Genomic DNA, 13511 nt, shown 5'->3' on the forward strand with positions numbered 1-13511 from the left:
TATATTTTATTGAATTTTACTTTTATCTTGCGTTCTCTGTTTATTCTATGTTATATTACAATAGACCATTTCTAAGGGTGTAAACAGAAAAAAGCCTTAGCTTTTTTTAAATAAAATAAAATGTTTATCCTGCTCAGTTGTACACATATGTTGTTTTAATGTGCATTTAAATAATGTATGAGCATCTTGGCATTCTATCAAGCATTTTTTTTTATTAGATATTCTGAGATACGCATAAAAATTAACGGAGACATAGCCAAATTTACGAGAATGTAAAAACTCAATACAACTCGGAAGTGTTTTAGTGTTTTAAACATTTATTTAAATGTTAACATGAACGTTTTAGTATACTGCTCTTTAAGCAGATGCATGTTGAGTTTGCTTAAACAAGATTCGCATACATGTTGCCTTTAACAAAGACAAAACTGGTGAAGGCCCTTTTACATTTTTTTGCTTTAACGAAATCAAACTTGTTGCTTTCAACAATCATGAAAAAAAAACAGTGGTGAAGGCCCTTTCACCTACCTTTCACATTTTTTTAAGTAATAAATTTTCTTTCTTCCGGCAAACACGAAAAAAATAATTAGATGAAGGTCCTTACCTTTCACAATTTTTTCTTTAGGGAATCAATGCGATTTTTTACATAAAATTTCACCCCCTCCCAACTTCTATTTTGAAGTGCTGCTGGGGAACTTTCGATACAGTTCATGCACTGGGCTTTACCAGGAACCTTTCCAGACATTATGAATTCCATCATTGTCTTCTCCACGGCCTTGATCTCCTCCAAAGACCACCTTCTTCGCTCGTTTTGTGAAGATCCTGAATAAAATTTAAAACATAATTAGTGAAAAAAAGACTTAAAGACCAAATAAAACTAATTCATGGTCTTCAGTGTGTCTCATTGTTTTTAAAGTTGTATACACATTTTTGCTAAAATTTAGTTGATGGCTGACAATCTGTCATGTTTACATCACCCAGCAATAAAAGGAAAAAAATGCTTGCAATTAGTCACCATGTAAGTTTAACTATTCTCGTAAATTACAGCAAGATGTCTAAAATTTTTAGTTAATAGTTATTTGTGAGCTTCTGCATGCAGGCCACTTTTCATATGCTAACGAATATGTTATGCTATCAAAAATCAGATAATATCAGAAACTGATTTTTATTTGTTTACATTCAAATCAGTTAAGCAGCTGCAAAGAAAACCACATTTACATACGATTCTAAGGTTTGACAAATCAAAAGCAGTAGCTAAAAAATGACTAATTATGACTTTTTTACTGTACTGTACCTGCAAATGCAGCACTTTTTTGTGATTCTGCATCAACTTTGTGAGTCAACAACATGATTTAAGGCTTTAATTAAACAGTATATGTAATATTACTGCTGCCCCTATATAAAAGTGCCCGCAGTATGAAGCAGGCAGTATTGATTGAATTCATGGATAATGACTAGAAGGAAATCCGTTTGTGACGTCTACCTTGCATGTACATGAATAAACTTTAGAAGAAAAACAGAAAGGGCAACTTATTTCAGAAGACATTTTAAAAAACAGCTTACTCTTTGTTCTGTGCGGTTCCTGCAAGTCCTTGCTAGTCGGCTGCAGTTTTTTAGGATTCTTGCCTCCTACAAACATATGAGTACAACTTAGAACATTATTCAGTAATGGCACAGAATACCTACTAAGTAAATTACCAGTAAATGTGTCACACATGTATTTAAGAAAATATTAGCAGTCGAAACAAAACATATTTTCACTTCATCCTCAGGATATAAAAATATATAATATAGAACATATAGAATAGAAAAATAATAAAAGCAAGTAAAGGGCAAATCATAAAAGCAGTGCACAGAATGAATTTTATTCACAATTATAACAACATCAGAAGTTTTTAAAGCATCTTTTTTATTTAAATCTCATTACCTTTGGATGGTTCTTGGTGTTGTCCAACCTCAGCAGACTTCTTTGATTTCTCTGAAAAACAATACTTCTCTTTTAGCACAAGATTTTTCAATAATAACTCCTAAATACCAATATCAGACCGTTGTCACAGCCACCTCCCCAACCTGAATCCCAGTACACCTGACCACAGTTCCCTAATAACTGATTAATTACACCCCTCATCAGTTTCCTTTATAAGCAATTACTCTGCACTTACCCATTGCTACTTACCTGTTATTGTCAACACATTTGTTCATTTCGCTAACCAATCCTTCAAAGCTTTCAGTATGGCCACAGAAGCACTCTCGACCTCCAAACATTTATTCTGTTTCCACCCAGGTTCATCCACCATTGGCAATTTCACTCACCAGACTTTGACAGTAGCTAGTGGGTGGAACGAGACCGTGCTCATTAGAACCTATCAACAAAGCTTGAACCCAAACATTCGTTCTGCTATTATGATGTACAACACCTTTGAGTAATGGTGTCTGCCTATTGCCTATTCTAATCACTATCTGCTTGCCATATCTCCAACGCCACTCGCAAGCTTGCCTCCTATGCTGCCTGTACTCCGGTACCAGATCTCTTGCAAGTGTACCTTACCCACGTCTCAAGCACAGAAGCTGAATGCCACCTACCTGCTGAAGTATGTTTATTCTGCGCTGCCCCTGGACATTTATTCATAGACTGCCTCATCAAGCCCCACGTCCAGTGTTGAATCCTGATACCCAAATCATGTCAGTGGTCGCATCAGAGTATTCTGCATTACAGGATGTCTTTAGTAAATGGGCAACCCCTTATCTTCCATCTCATCAGACATGGGACTGCACTATCCAGCTGCTGCCTAGAGCACAAGGCTATGGAGGAGTGTGTGGAGGACTTAATCATCAATCTCACTGCCTGCTTCCAGGTTCTTCTTTGTGGGCAAAACTCGTGCTGCTGCGTTCTGAAGCAGCTGAAGAGCATTAAATACCACACACTGAACTCCCAGGTAGTCCAGTTGCCTTACTTACCGACTGGAAGATGTAAAAGACAGCTTTCGTCAACCCTTTTGGTACTGCAAGTACCAGGTCATGCTGTATGTACTCTCCATCTTCCCAGCCATCTTTCATTATGCAAGGTGTTTTGTGAGTTCCTCCATTGTTTTGTTATTGTCTATATTGAAGACATCCTGATTAACTCTCTTAACTTGGCCAAATAGTGCCAGCACATCACAGCGGTCCTATAACATCTTTGCCTACAAACCCTTCTGTGCACAGATGACAACCTACTGGGACACCCAGGCAGTAGAAGACCCTCTGGCTCCTGCAATCTTGGTATTGGTGGCACAGTGGATGCCAGTGGGCAAAGATGTCATCAGCTCCATCCGTCCCCAACATCACATAAGGGTATCAGGAGCCTCCTCTGGAGAAGACTGTAATCTCAGGCAGTCACCACAGCCACCTTCCCCACCTGAATCCTAATCAATCCGATCAAAATCCCCTGCTTACACTTTTATCGCACCTCTGCGCTCCCTCATCAGTTCCTTTTATTAACAGTCACTCTGCTCTTACCCAGAGTTTGATCTACGGTTCACACCAATGAACTTACCTGACTCACCCATTGCTACTTACCTGTTCACTGTCATTGGTTCTTTGTGTCCTGGTGCCTTTGTCTTCTGGTCTCATTGTTTTCTTTGTTCTCCTAGATTAATACCACTACCTGCACACAAAGACTCTAAAATAAGCAACAGGCCGATAATGATTACCTGCTCCACTCAGTGCGATGTTCAGACCTAACTTTGTTAACCGCATCAGCTAAACTCTCCCACTCTATTTTTTTCTTTTGTTATTAATTCTGGAGGACAAACTTGCAAATAAAACAGTTTTTCTCCGGTCTACCTCCGAAAACAGCACCTCACATTCACATTCTGTTCAAAGTTCCTCTTTTTGCTTCATTTTGCCGTTGCTTTTTCGTTGGGTTTTGCCAAAGTAGAGTCATTAGCATATTCATACAAGGGAGGAGGCAGGGAGGGGTTTTGTGCTCGTGCATGTTGCGCTCAGTTTCACGTTCATTCAGATGTACAAACAGAATATGCGCGAGATTTGGCGTACGCAGTGTTTCATACATCTGAATTTTTTTTCTGTGTTTTAGTATGATTTCCACGCAAGTCTTCGTACATGAGGCCCCTGGTCTTTTGATTTATCCTGTCTCCAGTCTCACTGTGTGCATGACTACAGCAATGACACCCAGTTTTTTTTCCCAAGTAATGTGTACCATTTTCCACCTTTCCCATCATTTCCCTTCAGTTGAAGAACATTGAGAATTTAATAAGATCATTACTAATGAGAATGTTTAAATTAATAATTTTAATTGTTTTCCAGAAATTAAAAGATTAAACAGTCACTTATTGTGCTGTGTGCTTTAAGAATATGTTGTCCTTAATGTTTTTTTTTCGGGACTAAAAGCAAGCTGAAAAGAAAAGTGAATGATGTGTGTAAACAGCAGAAGTGATTTCCTCCATGTTTAGGCGAACACACTTTCACTTTCATGCAATGAAGATAATGCACAGAGGAAAGATGACTGTGGAGCTGCATTTTTCACTGGTGTCTAAACACAAAGAGCTGTATGATAAACACAACAGCAACAACAATGTCAGCAAGAGGACATTATTATGGAGAGTAGCAAACATGATTTAATACTAAGTTTCATTTCACTTTTCTTCCATGACATGTACAAGCCTTAACACTGACAATACATGACAATAAACCATACATTTGCTTTTATTTTACTATGTTTGTGGTCATTATTCCTTGCTAAGCACAAAACAAATAACACACATTACACATACAGTACCTGCTGAATTTGAAGGTGAGGCACCATTTCCAGTTGACTCAATCTCATTTTCAGACTCGGATCCATCACTGTCCAGCAAAAGTTTCTCTATAACAGACAAAATTATTAGGCAACAACTTTTGAATAACATTCAACAATTGTCTATAACTAATGCTGGTGTTCCCGGTAATAACCCGGGAATGCTTTACCTTGGGGATCAATCTGGATTTCATCCAAATTCTGTCCTTTAAACTGTGAAAGCTGTCCTCGTTCCATGGCCATCAAGACTTTGCTAATTTTTGCTAGCTGCAATGTGCCTTCAGGAAGTCTGTAATATTGCCTGTGGACCCTGATGTCATGCCCTAAAAAATCTGCGAGGTTATCCATTTCATTCTCTTTTAAGTTTAGCACCTTGGACATAGTGGCCATGTGCTTTCGCAATTTGGTGGAGGACAATGCCTCGGGGTGCTTTGCTCCACAGCTTTTTGCTATGTTACGAATGACATCAGATCCTTTGAAGAAAGTGAGAGCTTGGGGTCTTCCGAACATAAAGACGTTCTCATCTGTCACATCACAGCTGCGGCGAGTCTTTACCAACAACTCCATTGAGACGACCATATTAGGAGTGAGTAAAATGGGGACTTTTCTGCCACGTTTTCCTCGGACTTCGATTCTTTGAAAATGACTACAAAGTGACTTCTCTAGATCGGACAGAGCAAGCTCAACATCCGGATGAGTTGAGGATGTGTCCCTTAATGTAAACGAATTAAGTGACATCTTAGACACCTCTCCTTCCCTTCTTCGATTAAATAGTATCACCTGACAAAGCGTGACTTTGGCAAGTTCTGCCCAGTGCTTCATACTTTGTTCTTCCTCAAGTCTTGCTTGATATGCCTTACTTTGGCAGTCAAGATACTGATGCATTTTCTTCACATCTTCCGCAAACGGAAGAAGCTGTGGACAGTTCCATTTAACTTCACTCAAATTACGAAGGGCCTGGGATGACACACACTCACTCCATTTAGTGTCACATATTTGCTTGAAGGCTTGCACGTTGCTAAGACTATTCTTATCATCTGCCATCATGGCATCACACTCAATAATGCTGGCCATCTTCTTGAGGTTGTGCCCTAACTTCAGTGCTAAAGATGGTGTTTTAAATGTGCTTGTCTCTTCGTTCAAGCCAGCTACACTGTGAACTGCTTGAATAACATAAGGGAAATTAGCTGGAATAAAGAAATCAGACACCTCCTTCAGCTTACCATTTTTTTTTCCTTCGAGGACAAGACGTCCAGTTTCACGCATTTTTTGCCTGATGTATTCATGCTTCGTAACATCATGGCCATGCTTATTGAAGAGATGTTGCCCTAATTTCAGTATGATTTTCTCTTTGCGGACAACATGGGTTATCTCATCGTCATGCATATCAAGCACCATTTTCCAAAACCTTTCACTTATACTGTCTGGAACAGGTTCAGCATATGAGCAAAGTGACTGAACACGAGTTTTCCCTGGCTTCATTTTGTTAATTTTCTGGCTCAGCTGGCATCTTTGCATATGCCGCCATAGCGATTTTCTCTTCAGATACGCTGAACAGTTAATGCAGTGCAAATAATCACTTGCATTTACTGGTGCAGTGGATTGTTGTTTAGGAATCACCGTTCCTCTTCCTTCACTGAGTACCTGAGCGTTATGACATCGGTTCCCCTTATTCCTTAACAAACTCAGCTGTATTTTTCGCTCTTTAGAGCCTTTCGGAAAAGCAATCGCTCTTGCCACCTCTGGCTTATCTTTATGTTTAGACTCTAGGTGACGTGCGATTTTACTGAATGGTTTGAAGCAGAATAGGCAGTAAAACTTTTTGTTATATAGTCTGGCTCCATCTTTTTTTTTTTTGAGCATCATGACATTCACATTAAGATTATTGGGTGAATGTGATTCTTCATGTTCTCCTGATGAAGAAGATTGAAGTGAAGTGTCCTGTTTGTCAGATACAGAGGATTGTGAAGGAGACGCACGTCTTTTTTTACATGCTGGAACATTTGAAGTTGACTTTACCTTTTTCTTATTATTACTTATCTTTTTTACTAAACTCTCTACTTTTTCTGAAGTGTTACTGTCAGACTCTTCAGTATCTGGCACGTAATCATCCTCACTGATATCTGATCTTGATGAAGATTCTTCTGAAGCATAACCAGGTATTTCCTTGTTAAGCTACAAATAAAAGCCACAAGTTAGAAATCAGAAGTGACAAGACCAACGACATCTAAAAATTATGTGTATATCTGCAGCCACTGAATCGCTGGTAGTCATGACAGGCTACCAGTTTGTAACATTTTAAAAATTTATATCTTATTTTGTGCTAAAAAGAAAAAACTGTTTTTTCAACCTTTTGAGGCTAAGTAAATAGAAAACAAATACAATTTTTGGGGTAAACTATAACTGTGGCCCACTGTCTAAACTGCATACTAAACACAGTGCTGAAATCTGGCACAGGTGCTCTAGTGCATGCTAACACACTACCAAATTTGGGGGCCAATTGCTGACTAGAGAGCACTGCAAACTGAAAATAACAAGTTTTGATGTCATGGTGAAAACACAAATCATACTTAACATAAGACTCACCAATCAAATTGAATCATTTAACACAACTAACCTTTGTTTTACACTTTGAAATCAAAAAAGAATTTTTCTCGCGTTCCTCATTAAAGTTTTTGTATACGCCTTCATATAAAAAATATTTAAATGCGTGTATGTGTGTGTGAGAGATCGACGAACGAGTGCTCACTTCACTGCTCTGCAGATGCTGTGAACGGCTGGGTATTTATTTTGGAGATAATATAAAATATGTTACGTACATACGTTGCTGCTGTTACGTACAAATTACGTATCAACTCAACACAATAATATCATATTACATCTAGACAAAATAGCCTAAGCTATATTAAAATAATTTAAAGAAATATTGTATATAATAAAAACATTAAATAAATAAACCAATATAAAATAAAAGCTATATCAATTTAGGTATGTATAATACAAATAAATTAAACGGTTTCAAGCCATTTTTAACTTTCATTTTACAAAGGCCTATCTGGAAAAAAAAGATATTTTCTAAAAACAATAAACAATGGAGGAGTTTTGAAATATTATTTATAAAGTATTTGGAGATGATGATATTAATCAAATCGTGCAAACAGAGCATTTTTGGGTGAGCGAAAGCAAAACTACCTTCTTGTTTTATATTATGGCTGGTGCGCTCGGTCATCCCTCTGTTAGTGGCGAGACCACTCGATGCACGATGCCAGCAGTCGGCCAGCGAGTAAACTAATATAATGAATAAATATACATAGGCCTATGCGTATACATCATTTAATGCATTTAATAGGTTTGCATTCTGCACTGCGAGTCATTGGCCTGACAGTGAAAACGCGACATAATTTCAGCCTCACTGCTCAAGCTCTCGGACTATTGGCTCAGCCCGGCCCGATAAAAGCCCTGGCTCGCACTAGCCCAACAGTGGAAATGTATGGAGCTAGATTTGTTTCTTTATTATTCAATCAAAAATATTTAGTTTTAAAGTAAAATTAAGTATGTTGTAATTAAAGAATTAAAGATTTCAAATAAAAAACACTTTTATTTAAAAAACTTATGTCAATGATAATCCTGCAGATCTTCCTGTTTGACTGTAATTGTTTCTTCAATCTTCACATCTTCACTCTCCTCTTTAATTAACGCCATCTTTATAACAGTGTGGAGATCAGTCGCTTCAGCAGGAGTTTCTCTCTGTGTTTAGACACTTTATTCTGTTTAAAATGAACAAAACAATAAAAATGTCCTGTTTAAAATAAATAAAACAATGAACAGAAACAAAATGACTTCTCTTCAACACTTGCTTCAGCTGTTTCTTTATATGAGAGTCATTAACAAAAAGAAATAAGGAAAGTCTGAGCAAGAAACAATAGACACAAATGAGCTGTTTAAAACTAGTACTCCATTTCTTATATAGTGAAGTACACTAAGAATGAAATGACATTATCCTATTTAATAAATTAAACCTACATTAAAACACTTATTAGACACATTTCTGTTAACTTATTCAAACAATAGCCCTCATTACTGTGAGTAAAATAGTTCTACGTTTTATAAAGGGTTAATATTTTCAATAGCAGCTTCATAATTTAGCATTGGATGAAACTTTAATCAATTAGTTTATGTTTGTCTAAAAGTTTTAAACACAAACCTTTCTCCAGCTGAATCCCAGCGCAGGAGCGGCGCAGGCTTATGACGTCACACAGCACGGCAAAATAAAAGTCTTTTTTTTGTTTAGCTTTGCCACTCAATGTTGCAGTCATGTACATTTCTCCCTCGTTTTCCACTTTCCACTCTCTCTCTCTCGCTCTCTCTCTCTCTCTCTCTCACACAGACACACGCACAGATAAACAGTGTTTAAATTTGATCAAAACTTTTGATCTAAAGATTTCTAGAACAATTTTGAAAAACTTTTTTAATCTACTTTATGATGACTTGCAGGTCTAAAGCACATTACTATTAATATCTAAATCTCTTCCTCGTAATTATGAAATCAACTTTCCTTTTTGTACAACTTCATAGGCTATATCTAGGGTTTTAGTGCAGTCTAGGCACAATTGAAAAATATGATTAATATAATATTTGTTAAATAAAATTAATCTATAATGTATTGCCCACATTTTTAATTAGTCTTAGTGGATTAAAAACGTTTTTTTTTTATTGTTTTACAAATGTTTAGAGTAAAGGTTTTGATCAACTCCAAATTCTGAACATATGTGTATCTGTGTAGAAATGTAACAACAAGTCATGACTGCACGTAAGTGACAATAAAAAGCTAAACAAAAAGACTTTTATTTTGGTGTGGCGTGTGACGTCATTAGGCTGCGCCGCTCTGTGATTCTACTGGAAAGAGGTTTGTTTTAAAGCTTTTACAAGAATATAAAGCGATTGATTAAAGTTTCAGGTTTTTACCTGATACTAAATTATGTACCTGCTATTAACAATATTATTTTTACTCTTTATACAACGTAGTACTATTTTACTCATAGTAATAAGGGCTATTGTTTGAATAGCAACAGAAAAGTCTGTACGTGTTTTAATGTAGGTTTAATTTATTAAATAGCATAATGTCATTTCATTCTAAGTATACATCACTATATATAAGAAATAGAGTACTAATTTTGTTCAGGTCATTTGTGGTATTTTGTTTCTTGCTCAGACTTTTACCTGATTTCTGCTTGTTAATGACTCATATAAAGAAACTGTTGAAGCAAGTGTTGAAGAGAAGTTATTTTGTTTCTGTTCATTGTTTTATTCATTTTGTACAAGACATTTTTTAATGTTTTGTTCATTTTAAAACAGGATGAAGTGTCCAAACACAGAGAAAAACTCCTGCTGAAGTGACTGATCTCCACACTGTTATAAAGATGGTTTTTATTAAAGAGGAGAGTGAAGATGTGAAGATTGAAGAAACATTCACAGTCAAACAGGAAGATCTGCAGGAACAAACAGGTTGGTTTTCATTCTCAAAGACCAACTCAGTCATTTGATCCTCATTCGGATATATTTTAATAATAAGAATACTAAATATAATCCATCTTGCAGCCCTGAGTGTGCTGCCTAGTTCTCCTAAATGCACATAAGCACTCACTGAAAGACAGAAATGAGTTTCTTTCTTGTTCTTATCTCTTTTGTCATTCTTTTATGTATTATTAGTCTCTTATTTTATCTACCTTCTTAAGGTTATTGCTTTTCTTGTTCTCTTACTGTTTGTAAAGCTTCCTTGAGCACTGGCGCTATATAAAATAAATAAAAACATTAAATTTAAAAAAAAAGTTTAACTGAATTGACAATATTTGACCTACAGTATTCTCATAGAAGATATCTGCTGTTACAGTGATAGTGTTGGCTTAGTACTTTCCATTTGCATATGTCACGCTGATCACAATTCCCTTTTTTTCATCAACTTCTTTATGAGTTTAAACTTTTTATAGTAGTTGTTGCTAGTTCTCACATATATTATTTGCACTGTTAGACATTTCAAAGGGTTTTTACAGTAACTTACTGGCAACACTGTTGCCAGTAAGTTACTGTATTTTAGATTTACTGTATACAACTGTAAATCCGTTTACAGCATGTTACCGTAGTGTCTGAAAATGGTTAACTACTGTAAAAACCTAAGTTAACAGTTAGCTACTGTAAACCTTTTAATTTTGTCCTAAATATTTTATATAATTTTATTAATATAATTTTATTACTATAGACCTAAAAAAGACACACTTACAAAATATTAACAAAATAAACACTCTTTATTTAAAACATTGGAGATGCTTAACCCAAGCTTAAAAATGTGTAAAAACATTACATTTCAATCATTCAAAATATTTTATTTTAAGAAAAAAAACATTGAAAATGACAAAGCACATTAACATACATGTACAAAACTAATTTAAGTGTCTGACCTGCATATTGTTGAGAAAAAAAAAACAATTGTACTAAGTACTACTGACATTAAACCAGACACAATTACAAAATATTCCATTCTTTAAAACATTAATAATGCTTAAAGCATTTAAGGAAAATGTGTGAAAATTACATTAAGCAATAAAATCAACACATTAAAAATAAATAAATCACACAAAGCACTAGAACATACATGTACAATAAAAATTTAAACTTCTGAATTGCATATTGTTGGAAAAATAAATATTTGTAACTATTAGCCGACTCAGAAACAACACAACTTTAAAATATTACTAATTCTGGTGTCAAATGCTCAACAAGGTCTGAATTCACACTGTAAAAAATTGCTGTTAAAAAACGGTCAGATTCTACGGTAAAATAATGTTTTTTCACTAAAACAGTAATATTCTGTTAAAAACAGTGCTTTCTGGGTAACATTTTGTTTTCGAGAAAGTAACCAACTGCAGAAAACTGTGAGCTAACAGAGTTCAGATTCGATGTTTTGAAGTCTGTGTTTGAAATCACACTTTGTGCCCTTGTTCACTATTTCATACACTAGTTCACTAATATAGTTCACCTGACAGAGTTAATGAACACTAATGAGTGAATTCAGACACTGATGAACACCTGCTGTTAATAATCACAATTACTGAAGAAAATAAACAAGAAATACAAACAGTGACTTGAGTTACAACATTAAATAAAATCAAATCAAATAAAACAGCTTCAGTCTCAGCAGAGGATCATTAAACAACTCCACAAACAACAGCAGACACACACTTATTACTGACTGATTTGACTTCCATACTATTCTCATTGAGATCCAACAGAAATTAAGGTGTTTTTTGTGTCACCGTAATGGAGTGAGGGGCTGATTTAGTTGGGCTCTTCACCCTTGAACTCATTTCAGAAGACTTTCCAACTGCTGTAATACAGAGTTTACAAAACGTTTGTACTATAGCAATAAAGTTGGGAAGTCAATATATAGAGAAATCTATTTGTCTGAAATTAGTTCTGATAAATGTTTTGGTATAAGTTTGGATAAAGGGCCTCAAGCAATAGATTTTATGCTTAGTTGCAGGTATTAATTTAATTAATGAGAAGTGGAAACAGAAAAGATACCTCTGTAATTACTTAACAGTTAAGAAATAACATACAAAAACAGTTCAGTTATGACAAATACACACTCAGACCTCATGAATTTGACCTTGTATCTCAACAATGGTAACATCTCAAATGTTTCATGCTGCAATGCATGCTGGAAGTGGCACTGTACAAATATCCCAGCATGCATTGCGGTATAAATAAATGTTGTATAATGGTCTAACAGTTTTCTTTATTTGTGTTTTATTCTGCTGTTGTTTATGTTTAGACTTTCAGTTGCCTGTTTGTGAGTTAAACTGATAAATTTGTTAGTTGTCACCATTATTGAGGTTCATATGCTGATGAAACCAGCAAAAATAGCACATGCTACTTTAATAGGGGAAGTGGATAAGGGAGGACTGGGGTTGATGGATGTAGAACAAAGAAAAAATAGTTTGAGGGTCAAAATAATAAAAAAGTACTTTGACAAAGAAACTGAAGCAACGTGGAAAGGAACTGTGGGATATTTTTTAAATAAATGTGGTAATTTTAATTTGGGGGACAGTATTTTATGGATGAAAACAAAAAACTGGATGGCGGAGAGGGTGCCGGATTTTTATAAAGAATTGTTAAGAGCTTGGGGCAAATTTTTAAACAATGTGCATTTTAAACCTTTAGGGAGAGAGAACATTTTAAATCAGCCTCTTTTCTTAAACAACTGCATTTTAAATCAAGGGAGGGAGATTTTTTTAAAGAAATGGTGGGTGGCAGGAATAGTTAAAGTAAGGGACATTTTATATGAGTTTAAAGAAGGTTTTTTACCAGTACAATGCATTATTGATGCCATGGAAGAAGCAAAGGAAGAATATAGCAGACAAGAAATAAAAAATAAGTACCAAATAATTAAAACTGCAATCCCTCAAGAATGGATTAAAAAAATTGAAAATAAAGAATATGACGTTGATGGAATGGAAGTGTATGTGAGAATAGGGGAGAAATTGAATGATTTTAAGGAATGTACTGTGAAAAGTTTTTATTGTGTTTTTAGGGATGCAGTTTTTAAGAAACCTTTAGCAAATGAATATTGGATGCAAAAATACAAGATAACAAATGAGAACAACATATGGGAAAACATGAGAGGTATTTTTATACAAACAAAACTGGCAAACTTAGAATT

At 35.3% G+C, this 13511-nt stretch overlaps 2 protein-coding genes across 6 annotated transcripts in view; one reads left to right on the top strand and one right to left on the bottom strand.

Annotated features, from left to right (window-relative positions):
• The window catches only part of LOC137489764 (uncharacterized), a 173995-nt gene that overhangs the window by 145015 nt on the left and 15469 nt on the right, over window positions 1–13511 (top strand). For 2 of the 4 annotated variants that reach the window (XM_073948627.1, XM_073948628.1), the window contains exons 1-2: window positions 9652–9701; window positions 10151–10300. The exons of the other annotated variants lie outside the window; for them this stretch is intronic. Coding sequence is in view for 1 of the 2 variants with exons in the window: in XM_073948628.1 (XP_073804729.1) it covers window positions 10216–10300 (85 nt within the window). In the remaining variant the exon portion in view is untranslated. Of the gene's footprint in view, window positions 1–9651; window positions 9702–10150; window positions 10301–13511 lie in introns of those variants that run through there. 4 annotated transcript variants of the gene reach the window in all.
• On the bottom strand, window positions 300–9050 carry si:dkey-51d8.9. Of its 2 annotated transcripts, XM_073948944.1 has the most exons (7): window positions 9000–9050; window positions 6815–6970; window positions 4966–6736; window positions 4778–4864; window positions 1925–1975; window positions 1561–1626; window positions 300–819 (listed from the first exon to the last, which is right to left on the bottom strand). In XM_073948944.1, exons 3-7 carry the CDS (start codon window positions 6659–6661, stop codon window positions 605–607), a joined length of 2115 nt encoding a protein of 704 aa, XP_073805045.1. In that variant the 5' UTR covers window positions 6662–6736; window positions 6815–6970; window positions 9000–9050; the 3' UTR covers window positions 300–604. The 2 variants fall into 2 exon arrangements, with proteins under 2 accessions (XP_073805045.1, XP_068076162.2); XM_068220061.2 differs by having other exon boundaries at window positions 4966–6970.

The sequence above is a fragment of the Danio rerio genome, chromosome 4 (genome assembly GCF_049306965.1).
Source record: "Danio rerio strain Tuebingen ecotype United States chromosome 4, GRCz12tu, whole genome shotgun sequence".
NCBI classification, from domain to species: Eukaryota; Metazoa; Chordata; class Actinopteri; order Cypriniformes; family Danionidae; genus Danio; species Danio rerio.

Excerpts from the sequence above, each read along its gene's own strand:
- si:dkey-51d8.9 (XM_073948944.1), bottom strand. The coding sequence starts at position 6,661 with ATGATGCTCAAAAAAAAAAAAGATGGAGCCAGACTATATAACAAAAAG. Across the intron at positions 4,865-4,965 it reads AATCCAGATTGATCCCCAAG|AGAAACTTTTGCTGGACAGT; the intron begins GTAAAGCATTCC and ends TGTCTGTTATAG. Across the intron at positions 820-1,560 it reads GGAACCGCACAGAACAAAGA|GATCTTCACAAAACGAGCGA; the intron begins GTAAGCTGTTTT and ends AATTTTATTCAG.